Source organism: Netta rufina (assembly GCF_964035555.1).
Source record: "Netta rufina genome assembly, chromosome: 2".
Lineage (NCBI taxonomy): Eukaryota > Metazoa > Chordata > Aves > Anseriformes > Anatidae > Netta > Netta rufina.
The window spans coordinates 54,473,442-54,492,164 of NC_140124.1; the positions used below are offsets into that span (position 1 = coordinate 54,473,442).

An 18,723-nucleotide genomic window follows, 5' to 3' on the forward strand; every position below is an offset into this window, starting at 1 on the left:
AATTAAAGATCTGCCCAATTGTTACAGTACTGATGTGACCTGCTGCTATGTGTGGCTTTCTAAAGGCTTTCATAGTTTTTCATATGATACCACATATTACATTTTGAAAATTAAAGGCATGTGGATGGAGTAATACAAGTAAGATGTAATTAAAATGTATGCACTTCGTATGATTTACAGCTGTATGTTTTTTCTTGTGTGTTACTGATTTTCTAGTTGCAAGGAATGTCTGTCTCTTACTATACAGCTGTGTAGCCCTAACCTTAGGTGTCCTTCTATAACCACTCCCTGGGAAAACCTCAGCAGCAAGGTGTTCAGAATAGAAGGGATGAAGTGCCCTCACATGTGTCTATTACTACCAAGGATTACTGTTCACAGATTAGAAGGTTAGATTACAAACCTCACTTTTACTTGGGCAAAGTTAGGTAAGAATTCTAATGGTATGCCAAACAATGCAGCTTCTGGCACTATGTGCATTCTGATGAGAGGTTTAATCTGCATAAACACAGGTGCAATAGAGCTGAAAAATTGGAACACATTTATTTGGTTGCTATATTCTGCCTTGCAAGGGGTACCAAGCCGTTCATAATAGCTTCAGGCTGAAGTTGAAGCCTTCCACCTGAATGTTTGCTTGTAGCCCGAGTAGATCTCAGTCTTAATACAGCAAATAATAATATTTGCTGTATTAAGGATAGGTACGTGTATGACTACTGCAAGACTAGGGACTAACAGATGCTAGTCAGTGGAAAGCTTCTGGGCAATTTTTTCTTTTTATTGTTGTGGGGGGGAGTCTACTGTGCATCTTTGCAACTCCCTCCATCTGAGAAAGGTGGGAGACAGGCCAGGCTTACCACTCACCAAAGTAAAGGTAGACAACAGTCTGACTCAGTTCTGCATAAGCATCTAAGTAGCCAAAGGCAATGAACAAAGCAAAGGCTGGGAGTCTGCATCTCTACTGCTACTGCTATTTGGCTACGAGGCATTGCTGACAAGCCTGTACAAGTGGGCCTGAAGCCCAGCACTTCACATTTAGAATCTGAAATGGTAACACTTATTATTTTCTCTTTGCCCTCATCCTAGAACAGGACAAATAGATTTTTAAAAGTGGATTACCCTTTGTAAGGCTGTAGTTTGATGACACACACACAAAAAAAATCAATTTTAAGCCTCCTCATAGCATAGAACACAACAGTGTTAATGTAGTACAGGCTCACTTGTCAGCTAAAATTAGTTAATCCACCCACATTTTTCAGAGATTGCATTGGCTAGCTTTCACAGAGGACCAGATATCATCTTGCCCTGCAATTTGTGTAACACTAGTATCACCTCCCTGTTGCATATTGGATAATTTAACAAGAACATGTTTTTGTGCCCACACATGTTCCAAATTTTTGCATTAGGAAGATTTGCTTATATGTGTAGTCTTAAACTGGGGAATTTAATTCTGACTCTATGTTCCTACTGACAGGGCGCGCTGGGCACAAACCTACAGATAAAGTGCAGAGCCAATATGAATGGTTATGGAAACAGGGCCTGTATTTTAATGATAAATTTCATATTTTGTTCTGAACTGCTGTGCAGAAAGTTGCAAGATTCTGAGAACAAAAAGGTGGGAAACAAGGAGAACCTGATTATGCATCGATAAACATGCTGTCAGGTACCCTAGAAATTACTTCTGTCTGAAGATGTGCAAATATTTTTTTTCCATCTCCTTTACTGATCTGAGAAAAACAAAAGAAAAGCCATATACACAAAAACAGCAACCTGATATCTGTCACCAAAATGAAAGTCCAATACAGCATGTTTTATTCAAACATAATGTATTTTATTTCTTTTTTTTTCCATAAATGTTTGAAATTAAATATAACAGACAAAATGACTGGAGGGTTGCTATGGGTGTCATACTTTTATCCAAAGATACAGGAGGCAGTAGAAACATACAAAATGTGGAAGATCTAGATAAAGTTATCTTGAAGGGGGGATATGAACCCAGCAGGGAATTTAAATCCAAAATGCCCTAAGCAGCAATTCAAAGTATGCTGCAATGAGATTCATTGTACTTTTTTTCAACACAGTTTCATTTTGTATGAATAGTTACTGATCAGATCTGTGACTTAGTGATGTTCCAGTTACTATATGGAATGCTAAACATATTGCTCTAAAATGCAGCACTTTCATTCACAGACATTTGTATGCACAATTCAGCATTGCATAAAGAGAATGTAGCTAGCTGGCTTCAAATGATCTTGTGAATGTATACATAAGCACTTCAGAACAACACGGAGATGCTAGTCTGTCTCCCAGAACTAGCACTGTTCTAGTACTAGGAAGTACTGTGGTGTTATACTAACAAAGTATAACAGAGTATACTCTAGCTGGAGTGCTATGCTTCTGTTCCTGAGAGTAGAACACAGAACTGCCTGTGTCTGCACAGTGCATCCTAACTCCCTGTAGTTTAGAGTCATAGAGTGCTTTGGGTTGGAAGGGACCATAAAGATCACCTTTTTCTAACCCCCCTGACATTGGCAGAAACACCTTTCAACTAGACCAGGTTGCTCAAAGCCCCATCCAGCCTGGCCTTGAACAATTCCAGAGATGGGGCATCCACAACTTCTTTGGGCAATCTGATCCAGTGCCTCATCACACTCTGAGTAAAGAATTTCTTTCTTATGTCTAATTTAAATTTACCCTTTTTTGGTTTAAAACCAAAACTCAGCCTATCACTGTACTCTCTGATAAATGGTGCCTCTCCTGCTTTCTTGTAGGACTCCTTTTTGGTACTGGAAGGCCACTATAAGGTCTCCCTGGAGCCTTCTCTTCTCCAGGGTGAACAACGCCAACTCCCTCAGCCTGTCTTTGTAGGACCGGTGCTTCAGCCCTTTGATCATTTTTGTGGCCCTCCTCTGGACTTGCTCTAATACAACCCTGTCCTTCTTGTGCTGGGGGCCCCAGAACTGAATGCAGTACTCCCAGTGGGGAGAGCAGAGTAGAGGGGGACAATCACTTCTCTCGCCCTGCTGATCATGCTTCTTTTGAAACAACCCAGGATACTGTTGACTTTATGGACTGCAAGTGAACACTGCCGGCTCATTTTCAGCTTCTTGTCAAACAAAACCCCTCTCCTCAGAGCTGCTCTTAATCCATTCTCCACCCAGCCTGTATTCATTCTTGGGATTGCCCTGACCCAGGTACAGGAACTTGCACTTGGGTTTTGGTCCTTTTTTCAGCTTCTAATGCTAGAGGCTGAAATAAAATTGCTTCATGCATTGTAATGGAGTATAGAACAATTTCATGACAAGATGATTTTTTTCCCTTCATTTTTCCCCTTCATTTTTTCCCCCATCATCACATTCTAATTAGGAGGAAATGCAAAAGTTTTAGGATGGAAAATAAAACAAATGATCTGCACGAGTTGCTTGAAAAATGGCCTTCTTTTCTAAACATATTTACATGTACTTCTGCAGTACCAAACCAGTAAAGACATCAAAGCTATTTTGTGGGATTGGGAGGTTTGCGTAAATTTTTTTTTTCCAGTATTCCTCATATGGAAACAACAAGAACTTTTCATATCAGCTTGTGCTGCAGCAAGTACATTTAACTGATGAAAATTATATGCTTTATCGCAAGTCCAGTGCATGAATATACATAAAAATATTCTTATTATCAGGGAAAACAAGCAAACAAAACAAAAGAGCAATATTCTTTAAAAAATCAGCAAGGTTAGGAGTAGGAAATAACTTTCATACCTGAAGAGACTAAACAGGCTACAGTTCAGCTTGGAAAGAGAGACGAACAGGGCTATGAGAGGAATCTACAGTACCATGACAGTCATACAGAAGGTTATTATAGAATGACTACTCATAATTTATCACAAAAGAACAGTTGAGAAGTACCCAGACAAATCATTAGATAACAAGCCTCTAACAAACAAAATTAAGTTCTGTTTCACAGTGCATAATTAGAGTGAAGTTCACTATCACAAAATTGTGTAGAGGACAAAACTGTCTTGGTATTTTCAGGTATTACTCTGGTCTTTTCAGGTCTAAATTCTTGTGGATGACAAAACTCTATTTCAATACACTGAAAGAGAGAATAGAAAAATGGAAAATGGGCATGCTACCATCCTTTAAATACAGTGATCAAGTTACACTTCAGTTTAATAGGGCCTTCAGAATTACACGATTATCACTTTCTTGGAGTTATGGCACACTGTGAAGCCACCACAATGGGAATGAGTGTCACATGATGAGTTGCAGCTTCCTTTCTGTTTTCCCCTCTGAATGAAGTAGGAAGCACCCTATATCAGTAGCGGATCACTACTCTATGCTGAACATTTCACCCACCCATTCTCCATTCCTGCTTGCTCACTTCAAAAAGGATGAAGCACTGTGTGGAAATTGCTTTCAGAATTGGTAGGGATGTCTAACACAGTCTTCAAAGGAGCAAGGTGATGACGCCTTGCTTAGCATATAGGTAAGGGGTTGTCTTAAATTAAGAAGTGAACACAAAGATATAGTGCAGTGGGAATAAGAGGGAAGTACCCAGGTGCTCTGATTGAATAGGAACAACAAAGCACAGTTCCAGTTACAGGGAAAAGGACCTACCTCACAATATTTATTCAACTGCCTGCTCTGCAGAGAATAGTGTTGCTGCTGAAATTTGTAGAAAAAAAAGAGAAGACAACTATTTCAGCAAAATGATTATAATTAGTCACTCCTTTTCTAAAGCTTACTTTTCTATGACGTTGGCTTCAGGTCTTACTCTTGACTTGCAAACTATTATTTATCAACATAACAAATAGATGATTCCACAATGGAGGGCAGTTATTTTTCATGACCACAGAGAACAGATAACATAATGAACATTAAACTGAATTAAAAACAAAAACAAACAAAAACACACACAACAAAGAGTCTGCTTCCTTCTCCCCAGCAACACAGCCTTTCTACAAACTCCTGCACAATGACTCTAAAAACACTACAACATGAGGTATACGTGATGATCTCTTGCTCCTAAAAATAGATTTAGCAAAATTATCACAAGGGACTATTACTACAAATGCATTCCATATGAGGACAATCACTGTAAGTAGGACACAGAAGAAGAAATTTCATTTACAGATGCAACTGTGGTATCTGTCTCACACAGTCAACACTTTAACTCCAAAATGCTGTTTATGATCAAAAGCCAAGAGTTTGTTCTTTCTTTTCTCATTAGAGATTTGCACAGAAATACCAGGGAAAGGTTTTAGTGGTTTTGATTACAATTTTCAATGTAGAAGCGCTATGCTATTTAGGTCAGAGCATTTGAATGAGACAAGAAAGTCTGATAATAAATTGTAATCCTTTTTAAATTTTATTGTTTGTAGCTCAGAAAACAAAAGCACATGAATGATCACAACTATTGAACTAGGTCAGAAAGTCCTTTTATCCTCAGGAAAAAAAAAAACAAACAATAAAAAACAACAAAAACTTGAATATTGGCAAATAACTTGAAACTTGGGCTATGTTATTCTACAGAAACTATGGATTAAGGTTATAGCTTGAAATCAGGTAAATCTTATCTTGATTTCAGAAGTATTCTAGTGTAGTGCAAAAGCAGCCATAGAAGGTATTTCAGTGATACTTTGTCATCTCATTAGCATATTTCACAACTGCATTGAGTTTTATGCATGTTGCATAAAGTTAGTTTCACACATAAAGGAGAAAAGTAAATTCTCTTCATTGACTTTTATACTGCATTGGAAAGTGATTTACAGGATTCTTGGTTTATAATATAAACAATAAACAGTAATGGTAGTTATGTATAAGGCTTTTTTTCCTTTCTTATGTTTATCTATGCATGGATAAAATATAAAATAAAATATAATGTTAATGTTCTAAATATAGAAACAAAAAGGCAAGTATGATTTCATGTTGGATCATGTTGGATCTCTGAAACAAGTTTTCAGATGCATAAATGGCAAACAGTTACCTAAACCCCATGAAATTTAACTTCTGGCACATTTATGCCTTTGAAAATCCTCAGCTTGAGATTACAAAAGCCCAGAATCAAACCTAAAGTCTTTAATGTTAATGCCATTCTTATGCAGCCACCAAAGATATAAACTCGTTTAAAGAAGACATCTACTTATGTACGCTTAGGTCATAAAAATGCATTCACTAAATCCATATCAGGACAGTTCTTAAGCACCTACATTATTTCAATATAGGAAATTGGAAGTGAAGTGTGTGAAGCACTCATGCTTTGAGAACATTGACATCTTCTATAGCAAGGTTTGAATACCACTTAACTCCTCTATTGGCACAAGTTACCATAATTCCACAGAAGTCAATGAAGCTAAAGAGCTTCAGAACTGCAAAGCATGTACCTCTGTTATCACGTAGACAGAAAAAATCAGACTGATTCAAAGTTTACAGAATCAACATCTGTTAGTGGGTTTAAGATTCAAACCTGTGAGTATTCTCTGAACAGAAAGCTCTGCAATATAGCAGTTTTTCTCATCATTTCCAAAACTATTTGGAAGACTGATTGATTCAACTGTGTGAAATAAAACATCAAATTAATTAATGTGGCTTAATAGAATGTTATGATTCTTATCCATATATATATGTAGTTCCTTCTCCCCAAAATGTAAGGACATCTTTTGTTCTTACATGTCATGAATGTAAACAGGATATAGCACACAGTCAGGAGAGAATTTTTACAGCATATTTAACACCTACCCAATATTAACTGGGGGGAGGGAGTAAGAGAGGGGAATATACATACATATATATAGTAATATGCTATATAGTAATATAGTAGTATGTTAGCTTTTCCTCAGCACTAAAAAACATCCACTCTGGTGTTGGAGCTTATGGTAGCTGTGTGGTAAGGCTGTACCTTTTACGTGTGATGAAGAGTGAAATGTTTGCATGCGTTGAGAAGAAAGAACTAATGCAGGCAGGGGAGGAAGCATTCTTCCTTCACAGTAGAAAGCACACACTTCCTATTATGCACTTAGCAGCAATGTCCTGACCTGCAGTTCATGTAACTATAATGATCTCAGAAGAAACACAGAAAAAGAAAAAAGTCTTAGAAACTGACCTGTTTTTCATTTTCATCCTCCAGCCTCAGCCTGTCCTCTATGCAGTTCCTGGCCTGAAGGAATGCCTTCCTCTGAGCCCTTTCTGTCAAAATCCTCACAAAGACCCCATACAAATTTACACTGACAAAAAGGATTGCATTGGCCACAAGCTGTAAGGAAGAAAGAAAAATAAATGAATATTTTAAAATACAGTTGTTGTGTTTTATTTATTTATTTATTTATTTTACATTCCTTCTCAGCAAAATAAATTGAAAAAAAAAGCATGTTCTTTAAAACATTCTGCCTTGCTAGTCATGTCACTGAAACCCTTTCTCACAGCCCAGTTGTAGAGAAACAATAACAGCAGCTACCAAAAATCCAAGCAGGCTATATTGCATGATACAGAACTTTTCATCTGCTGAAGTGAATTTCTCCTATGATGATCCATAGCTTATCATTTTCATGCAGCATCAGTTGTTTCATCAGTTCATTGAAAGATCTATCCATACAGTAAGGAGACTAGTACCTTCAGCATTTAATTAATTGCATGATGCTCATAAGACAGAAATTGTATCCTATGCCTTAGTAATTTAGGAAAATTATTGTTCCTTTTTTTACAGTTGAGAAGTGAGGCACTGTCAAAATCTGTAACTAAATCAAAATGTATTACTTAATAATACAATGTAATATAAAATGTATTACTTGGTAATGCAAAATCAAAACATATTACTTGGTACCCCAAGCTTTCACGTTATGAAGTTTGCACTTGGAAAATCTCTCCCCATATCCATATTGTTAGTGATCATATTTTGTTTTTTTGAGAAGTCTCCCCAAAATATCGTTGATGCAATTATGCAGCATACCTGTCAGAAGATGCCAAGGGCTTTCAAATGGTGCACAAAGTGCTTATACCATCTGCACAAGCCAAGACCCACAGAAATGCTATGAGCAGGAGCAATGAATTACCTTGGAATTACTTCCATGAATGGTACTTTGATGAACAACACATAAATGATCCAACTGACCTTCTGATTATTATTTTCTTAATGTTTTTATGATATGTGAGTAAAGTTAATTAAACTAATGTAAGTAGCTCAACACTGGCTTGCATACCACTTCCCTACCCAAGACAACCCCATCCAAGTTCATCCAAGTTTCTCACTGCATCTCTGATATCTGAAACCATGATAAAGTTATAGAGTAAGGATGTTAATGAAAACTTGCATTACCTAAGTGTCTTTAGACAGTAAATTTTGCAATGCAATGTTTATTTAGAAAGAAGGCAAAGAGTCCTATTTTTCTACTATCTTTTGAGTCTCATTCTTCATATTAACCTTAATTACCAAAAAGTCTTGATGAGGATTCATGGAACTCAGTAATTCCAAAATTTCAGTTGGCAGTTAAATTGGCCAAGACAGGTTATTACAAGAACAAAGAAAGACATTACAGTAAATAATATGAATCATGTAAAATTCCAATGCATCTAAAATTGTAAAGACCATAAAACTGATTTTTATTTCTCATTTCAAGGTATATATTTCTAGCAAGTATGTTGCATGCTCTGCTAGTGTAAACCAAAGAGAAGCCCACTGCCCATGTTTGCACTGCATAGTGAGTCCAGCTGTGCCAAAAAAAAAAACACAATCAAATTAAAATAAATAAGTAAATAAAGCTAGTGGGAAAAAAAAAAAAAAAAAGAGTGCATTGTAGAGAATGCTTACCAACTTTCATGGGTGCAGGGCTAAAAGCTAGAACTCAGCCAATACGGTAAGCAAAGATTCAGAAAGATAGCCAGAAACTTCCTGCTGACTTTTGAGAGCCTTTGGAAAATGTTTTATCCCACAAAATTAAGAAATATATTTCTCATGTGTAAATGATGGTAATAATACATCTACATCTCCTGTGATCTCAGCATAATGGGGTGAACTGAAAGATCCACTTGGTGGATTTTCCAGACCTTCATGGATTCATAATTCCTCCAACTTTTTTCCTTCAGATCCGGTTGTTGTGAACTAAGAGGACAACACCAACTATTTTCCTTCAAAAATTCTCACTAGCACAAAATCAAATAATAACTTGCAACAACAAAAGGGATCTGTGCCTAGCATTAATGTTTTCTTTCTCCTCAGATATCCAAAAAGAAACACTTATCTCCCAAGAGATAATATGAGCAAAGAATGGTGTTGTGGCTTCCTCTTGAGAAGTGTAAAATGTGGATTCAAATGTTATCAGTCAGATGAATTTCAATCTAATAATCTCATGTACTGGTTACTTGTATGCCAATTCTCATAAATAGTAATGGAAATGTAAAATTTTGAAGATGAAAGGCATAACACAAACATGTTATTTCATGAAAGAGATGAGCATAGTCAGCAGTTCCTATCATGCTTTATTTTGCTTCATCACACATGCCTGTTTGAGATATAACAGTTTTCAGCAGAAATTAAGCACCAATAAATTAGAATTTCTGTAGAAATTCCAGTATAACCCTATTTTTAGACATACCAATGCTGCTAAATTCACCTTATCCCTGCATTTTGTCATGTTTGAATGTAACGACAACAGTACTCTGTAAAGCTAATTCTTAGAAGCTCAGTGGAATAAAAATAGAAAGGATTTGTTAAGGCCATATTTGGAGGCAGTAGACAGATCAAAAAAATAAACAGTCAAGTGTTACAGGCAAAGCAACTGCTTGACCCTGTATATATAGAAAACAGCTGTTAATAGTGCTGCAAAATTAATACTATCTTTAGGTACTGATATCATAGTGACTTAAAACATAAATAATTACTTTAAGAAAAAAAAAAGTGTCAACTTGGTTTCTGGTCTTCAACTGAAAGCAGTAAAATATATTTTAACAATCTATCAGATGTTCTGTTATTGTTATTATGATTTAACTCAAGCAATGATGATCACCTGGACTTAGGTAACCAGTAGGTGGATTCCTGCAATCATGCAACCACTTTCAGACTCAGCAGGGTCAGTAATTTTCCAGCATGCTTTGAATACTTTAAGATAAAACAGCTTAGCTTTCAGTTTTGGCCTGTGGGAATCATGAAAAGTGATAAAGCAAGTAAAAGATTCATAGATTTCAAAATGTGAGAAAAGAAAGTAGGGCAGAGTGTCTCCTGAGGTAGGAGTTCTTCCTCTCTGCAATCCTCCTGCGTATTTACTACTTTTTCCTCAACTGCAAACTACATACATTTTTCTCTGTAGGTTTCTCAAATATATGTCACTCCCATAGTCCCTTTCATTTCAATATGTAAGCACGTATATTGCTCTCTATATAAACATACATAACTTACACACATTATCTGACATAAATCAAGGAAAGACTGAGAGACATACTTTCAACACAAATCAATTTTAAGACTTATTGAAGCATATAAAACTGCTGAAATATCAAAGAGTTTCATTTTAAAACCTTTCTACATTATATTCATTATATTGCTGCTTAGTATCAAAAAGAGTGCTCTTCAGATTTCACCATCTCCTATTTACATAACAACAGAAGGAATAATTTACTTAATGTAACACACAATAATTTAAAGATATTTTTGTTCCGCGACTTCTTTCAAACTATGTTACCCATACTGAGATTATAGGCCAGTCAGAATAACAAAAGTGCTTCAAGGACATGAAAGACAATTTCCAGTTTTGATTGCTGTCTTATCCTCTGGATGAAGTATGCTGCACTTCAGCTGCACTGAGCACCTTGAGCTTTAAGCTTCTCTATACCTTAGCAGGGTACAACCTCCACCTCTGGACAGACTGTCTGCCATGGTTTCTTGTGCTCACTCTAGTGGTTGTTACCAAAGGCAGACTTCTGACACTTCTGACATGGAAAAGTAGTTCTTATAAGCTGCCTAGTCACTGAAGAGGGATTGACAGCTCCAGCAGGTACTTTAACCACATTTCTATTCTTCCTGTAGTTTCTTCATTGACTTACTTGGGTCTAAAGTTAGTTTTGATAAGGAATTTGGTAGGGAATTCCAACTACGCGGTGTAGCAATTCCCATCAAAGAGTGGGCAAGTAATTCTGGAGATACACATGCATCAAAGAGCTCAGTTAATAAGCTTTTATTTTCTTTTATTATTATTATTATTAAATTATTATTATTATTATCATAGTCATCTCCCAGTTCTTGAATGTCCTTTGGGTTTAGCTGAGAGACTCTTCAAACTGTCTCTCAAAACTTTTTTTTCTCTCTCTGCTATTCTAGATGTATTCTATCTCCACTTTTTTTCTTTCCTTCAAAGCAAGAATCTTATGAGTATGTTCATTCATGTTCTTTCTCTGTCTTAAAAGTTGAGAACTGTGTCTGCAAATGACGTATTAATTACCTTTTAAGAAGACTGTTTTCTCAACAGTCTAATTCTGCTATGAGATGAACAGTAACATAGTAGACAGTACAAACCTGAGGCTGGTTTCCACTATGGAGTTGCTTTCTGTTTGTCTCACAAAATTTCCTCACAGAAAAATAAGGCTACTTCACTAAGGTGTAAATGGCTTGTTCAAATGGATTGTTCAAATACTTTTTACAAGGTGACATTCATATGGATGGATATTTAAATACCTAACTGAAGTAGAATAAATGAGAAATATAAATTATTAGAGAAGAAAACTTAAGGAACTTCATTCTGCTTTCTGGGTTTGTGATTTGAGTGGGACTGAAAATGAATTTCAATAGTAACCACTCCTCAAATCATAATTCAGTAGCTAAAATCAATATTTAATTTATCAGCATCATGGTCTAACATAGAGTACCAAAAAATAAAGGAGACTAGAATAGGTAGTATATGTGGAGTGCTGCTCCAGGTGAAGGCTGAAATCTGCAGGGGAAAAAAAAAAAAAAAATAAATAAATAAAAATCCAAGATCAAGATGGTTCTCATATGTCTTAACCCTCACATACCTGAAAAAAAAAATAAAAATAAAGGTATGGGGGGCCTGAATTCTACTTCCAGTTCTTTGTGTTGACTGAGTTCTGCTACAAGTAATTTCTGTGCCACAGTTGTTCCTATTATGCAGATAATGTAACATTTACTCATTCTGTCAAAACACTTAGACATAGCAATGAAATGAGTTATTGTAAGATATAAATGTCTATTGTGAGGCATGTCTCTAAGGAGTCATAAAAAGATTACCAAAATGAGTCAGTGCTTCCTCCATTACAACGGTTGAAGAGCTAAGCAATACTGTGTTGTTCATTAGAATTGTTGATATCGTGAATAAGACCCTTCAAAAGTTTAAATAAAAATAATTTCTCTTTTTCCAGTTATGGGGAATTACAGCAGTGTTTTATTTACAGAACGAGTAGAAGAGAAAGTGCAATTGCTTCTTGATCTTGACATGGCTTTGTTAAATCATTTACTTAACTCACTTTGCAACCTTTTGAGAACACTTAATTACTACTTCCGCTTCCTCCTTTTGCTGAAGTGGCATATCACAGGAGCAGAGAATTGTTCCTTAGCTCTTGCTGTGTCCCAGAAACTATGCCCTGGTACCAAAGAAATCAGCCAAACAAATTATCTCCAGATTAAACAAATGTATTCCATTTTTGAATAAACAGTCCTCTCTTACTTCTATTAGTTTTTGTCCTAGTTTCTTTATATAATGTACTAAGAAAATGTGTTCTGCTGTGCTATGCTCCATGGTTCACCTCTTAATTTGCCCCCCCTCCAGAATCTATAGCATACACTAAGAGGGGATTAGTGACAAGTAAGCCTGGACAAGCACCAGCCTCAGCCTCCCTTGCCATTAGTTTTCTCATTCATGTGGTCATAACCTCATTTTATAGATGAGCATGCAGAAGCAAACAAGGAAGTTACAATCATCCAATGATGGGTGAAAATCGTTCTTCATCATAACTGTCTAGTGTGTGTATGTCAGGGCTAGCATTGAAGGACAAACTGAGTCCAGAAAAAAAGATCTAAACACAAAAATACTCTTCTAGAAATGGTTGGCCCAACTATATATAGCTTTAACATCTGAAACTTGCCAAGTATAGCGCTAAGCTGTTGCACTTCAGAAATTTCAAAAAGCAACAAGAAAATTATCTGTCTCTGTTGTTATACACAACATGTGAAAATTAATATTCTTTTGTGAGTTGATTCCTGACAGCATGTGAAGAACACTTTTAATTTATTTCTCTTGGTTTCATGTTTCTATCTATGAAGTCCAGTTAAATTAGCAATATTTTCATATATCAATGCAGATCTTGCAGATAAATAATTGCAGGTTACATTACACACATCAACAAAGTCCCTCCAAAGCCAACATAAGTACTGGGGCTACTGGGGACAGAAAAGAATATCTGAAGAATATTATATATGAAGCCAAAACAATTTCCCACTCATCCAGACAGATCTGTCAAGCATAGGTGCACACAAGAACTGGCTGATCTCCATGGTTTTTCACTATGAGAGAGGCTATGAAAGGCTGTCAGATATGGTATGATGATATCACAGGGTAGTTTTCTCTTGCTGTTATATTATGGTATTGAACTCTAGAGGCTGCATCAGGTCCACTGCAGGTTCATATAACTTAATATAAATCTAATTATACGCTCTCAGTCACTTCCATCTGAGAAAATCTGACACAATGAGCTGCCCACAAAAAAGTAAAAATATTCTTGCAAACTGGACTACATCATATTCCACAAATTTCTCTGTGCTGAGAGAAGAGATGTATGTGTTTACTATGCTTCTTTCCTGAGTTTGCCCTTACACTCTTCTATATTAACTTGTAAATCACCATAGAACAAATAAGGCTTAGTGCTTTGGGGTGGTTTGCTACAGTTGGTTTTGTGGGTGGTACTTGTTGTTGTCATTGTTGTTTTGACAATGCAATTGTTCTCAAGCATTACAAATAGCTGTTAGCTATCACAAAAGAATACATTGCCAAAGCTCTTTGAAATAATTTCTACAGAAATTATGTCCTGCATATTTTTATTAACTTGAGCATGTAATTTGCACTTGTTTGACAGAGGCCAGGAGATCAGTCCCTGAAGTTGTTCTACATCAAACAAAAATCTGCAGCTTTCTCCCCTTTCTGCATTTGTCAGTACAATATTATGTTATGGAATTACAGCAAAGTACAGAAAGCTATTGGCCAACATTTGTTTGTATTTATTACATGCAATATCTGGTTCCTTTTCAAGACTTGTTCCTGTGCAAGGATTCATCTGAACATCTTAATATATATGATTTTCTTTAAAAGCTGTAATAACTATACACAAAAGTAATGACTTGTGGAGCTATACAGTCCAAGCTAGTTTGAGACATTCTTTGGAACTGGAGTTGCTAGGTGACTAGACCTTCTGATCTTAAATGCAATTTTTCTTCATTGGAGTCCTGTGAATGGTTGAGAAATGGTACGTAACAGCTTGCTTCATTCTGGCACCTGGCTGCTGTAGATAGGATGCATTTCTTATCTAGTGGATAGCTGTTAAAGGCATAAAACAAGGCTATGACTTCAGTTCAGCAATGAGCACTACATTTTCAGATTGCTTTAGTAACAACCCAGAAGGAAGAATGCAACAGCCTCCTTCTGAGGCTCCCTGCCACTATCGTTTCACAGCTGAATATTTGTATCATTGGCAAAGTGAACTCAGCAATGTCTCATGTTCCAATGGCATGATTTGGTTATCTTACTATCCATAAAATATACTCCACAGTGTCCCTCTAACAGAATCTAGTTTACTGAATATTGATAAGTACTCATCAAGCTTCTGCATGTTCCGGCAGCTGATGTGCATTTCCAGCTTTCCACTCAGGATCTTTCATTACCTAGCTTTAGTTTAGTTTTCAAGGGGCACTCAGAAGTGCTCTACAAAGCCTTGCCAATATACAGTGCTGGGAAACTGAACCTTAGTCAGAAAGGGAGAGTCATTCTGCTGGCCAGTGACAGAGCTGATTACAAAACAAGGATCTTCCTTGTCCCAGCCGTGCTCTCCAGCAGTTCACATTCATTCTTGTCAAGCCCAGAAGCTGTGCCACTGGGGATGAAATACTATCCCAGGGCATATTACAAATGCTGCACAAACACCATCTGTTTGGTATTGCAAAGGTGTTTTCCTGTGCTGTACACAGGATACTTCCTCCAAAGTGGGATTTATTTTTTCTCCTGGAAAGTCAGATGCATAAAACCTGGGAAATGTAACACCCAACATTAAAACCTCAAAGTGTTTTTTTTTTGTTGTTGTTCTTGTTTTGTTGTTGCTGTTTTGTTGTTGTTGTTGTTCTGTTAATTTAGCTTCAGGGCTTTCTCAAGATTTGACTGAGTATCTGGGAGAGGGCCATGGCTACAACCAGGTTCCCAAGTCTGTAATAAATCAGTTAGGTATAATTACAGGCTGAGAAAAATCATCACAGAGTAAATTCAAGCAGCTGTCCAAATATTACCCTGTAATTAATCTATTATTAGGAAATGACATTGAAACGGGTTATTGATGGACCTATCGAGCAAATCTGAGTAATTTTTTGTGACTCAGGCAGTGTCAGGTACACATTTTTCATATTAAGCAATGGGTCTCACTTTTGTTTTTGTCACTAAAAAATGTTCACCTCAAAAATGTCTAGAAGTATACAGAAGTCTTCTAACAACTCACCTGCAAATTAAATTGATTTACTATACTGTGAAGCCTTGGTTCTTACTCACTGCAGAAACACCTGGTCCTTTTCCTGATAAATGAAGTCAGACAGAGATAAAGAGAGGATAAAGTGCATATGCTGTTGCTCTGTTTGCCTCTGTACTGCTAAGTGAAAACATGACTTCATTAAGATGAAACTGATCTCAATCAGCTTCCCTTTTTGCCAGATAGATTGCCAGCTAGACCTGACAAAAGTCCTCTTATGTCTCTCTCGCTCTCTTTTTTTTTTTTTTTTCTCTCTTTATGCAGATATTTGAAGCAGCTAGTGAATGATGTCACTTCTGGTCAAATGTCCTGAAAAGATGAAAGTGTTTGCCTTGAGGAAACTACTACGCTGAGCCTGTTTACTTTTCTCCTGTTATTCTTTACAACTTGCAAGGCAAGCTTTACAAAAAGCTGTCTCTTCAGATAATAAGATTTCCACTCTGCATGGTCATTTAATCTATGATATCTTCTGTCAGTGTTGGCACTTGAGAGCTTTAATACCCACAAAGTTGAAAAACAGCAATTTAAGCAGAAAATATAGAGAAGGTTAGCCATTTTCTTGTTCAACTATGAAAAGTATATTTTTGCGAAGAGAAACCAGCAATACATTATGTCATCTATAATCAAACAATAAGTTGATGGAAGATTTAATATATATATATATTACCAGTTCCACTTGCACTTGATAAACTTATTAGGAAAATAAGAGGCTGTTCCTCTACTTAAAAATTGAATTGATCAGTCAATGATTTCAAGTCAGAGGAATTCGAAAGAACCAAACTATCCTGATTTTCAGTTAACATTCCTGAAAAATATCAAGTTTATTGTTAGAAAATCCCTATGATGTATGACTAAAAATAATCTGAGTGCACCAGAAAATGCAGGTGTGATTCTGTGGTTGGGAGTTTGGGTAATATTCCTAACTGATTCATACACATTTCATTGCAGGATCAGGACCTTAGAGAAAGAGCAATATGAATAATTTGTGAGCAACAGGATACTTTAGAAGAAATATCATGTGAGGACATGATAAATAACTTCTTGGGTTATATGATCTTTTGTCCTGTGTAAGTTTGGTTCTATTTTAATGCAAGACCATTTGAATGGAAATATATATATATATATATATATATATATATGAAAATTTCACAATATTGTGAATGGCAAACAGTTAAAAACACTGAGGTGAACTGCAGAAATAAATACAATCTTGAATATTTTTCTTTAAATGAAGGATGATAAAAGAAAACAAGAAGTAAAGCAAATATGTTTTTAGAAGAGGAGGAATAAATGGGGGTAAAAGGAGAAATAATACAGTAAACTAGGAAAATAATTCTAAACAGAGGAACTGAAACATGCCTTCTCAGCTCAGGAAACAAGCTAAAGAATAATAAGGTGCTCAGAATTACTGATATGATGCCAAATTCAGAGAAAAACTAGCACATTGTTTCAGATTTTTTTTTAATGGATGAGAATGACAGGTAAGGAACAAGGACTGTTACTCTGGCTATGAATGAGAAGTCTTCCTGTTTTTGTTTCTCTTCCCCTCCTCACCTTTAGCTACTAAAATACACAGAAACACTTCCAAACTTGCATCTAAACATCAACAGTCCTCCATTCTACAAACTGTCTGATGGCTCTGCTTTGAATGTCTTGTCAATTCTAGTTAACTTAAGGCTGTCCATCAAATTGAGAATGCAATCTTTGAAGAAAAGGTGGTATTTCCATATACATATTATAAGAGATTGCAAGCAGCAGAATTTCATTGTTTTTTAGCTGATTTAAGTAATTCTGAAAATTACAGAGGAAGAAAAAAGACATCAATTATTTCTCATTCTGCTTCATAACATATGAGACAGGAGAAAATATGTTAATCCCCAAAGCAAGGTGTTCAGGTGCTCAAAAAAAAAATAAATAGTAAGGGTCAATTGCAACTACTGTCATAAAATCATAGAATCATTTAGGTTGGAAAAAATATCTAAGACCAAAAGATCAAGTCCAACCTTTAGCCTAACATTGCCAAGTCCGATATTAAAACTATGTTACTAAGCAATATATCTACATGTTTTCTGAAGACCTCCAGGGATGGTGACTAAATCAGTTCCCTAGGCAGCCTGTTCCAATGCTTCACAACCCTTTCAGTGAAGAATGTTTTCCTAATATCCAAAATAAACATTCCCCGTGCAACCAAAGGCCATTTCCTCTTGTTTTACCACTTGGTGCTTGGGTGAAGAGAGTGATCCCCACCTCACTATAGCCTTTAAAGTAATTACAGAGCATGATAAAGTGTCCCCTGAACCTTCTTTTCTCTAGGCTAAACAACCCCAGTTCTGTCAGCCACTTTTCATAAGACTTGTTCTCTAGACCCTTCACCAGGTTTCTTGTCCTTATTTGGACATGCTCCAGAACCCTGATGGCTTTCTTGTAGTGAGGGGGCCTAAAACTTAATACAGTATTCAAGGTGCGGCCTCACCAGAGATGAGTACAGAGGGACAATCACTTTCCTAGTCCTGCTGGCCACACTATTTCTAATACAAGCCAGGATCCTGCTGGCCTTCTTGGCTACCTGAGCACACTGCTGACTCATGTTCAGTTGGCTATAGAACAACATTGCCCATTCCCTTTCCACCAGGCAGCTTTTGAGCCACTCTTCCCCCAGCCTCTAGCGTTGTTGTGGAGGAACTGAAGAGCAGGACCCAGCACTTAGCCTTGTTGAACCTCTTACAGTTGCTCTTGGCCCATTGGTCCAGCTTATCCAGATCCCTCTGCAGAGTCTTCCTACCCTTGAGCAGTTCAACACTCACATCCAACTTGGTGTCATTTGCAAACTTACTGAGGGTACACTCAATCCCCTCATCCAGATCATTGATAATGATGTTGAAGAGAACTGGCCCCAGTACAAAGCCCTGGGGGACATCACTAGTGACCAGCCTCCAGCTGGATTTAACTCCATTCACCATGACTCTTTGGACCTGGCCACCCAGCCAGTTTTTAACCCAACGAAGTGTACACCCGT

The 18,723-nt window shown here is 36.7% G+C and overlaps 1 protein-coding gene across 1 annotated transcript in view; it reads right to left on the reverse strand.

Annotated features, from left to right (window-relative positions):
- The window catches only part of ADCY1 (adenylate cyclase 1), a gene marked incomplete at both ends in the record, with an annotated part of 153,762 nt that overhangs the window by 103,241 nt on the left and 31,798 nt on the right, over positions 1 to 18,723 (reverse strand). Inside the window, one exon of the mRNA XM_084281902.1 lies at positions 7,090 to 7,239. Coding sequence (XP_084138028.1) covers positions 7,090 to 7,239 — 150 coding nt within the window. The remainder of the gene's footprint in view (positions 1 to 7,089; positions 7,240 to 18,723) is intronic.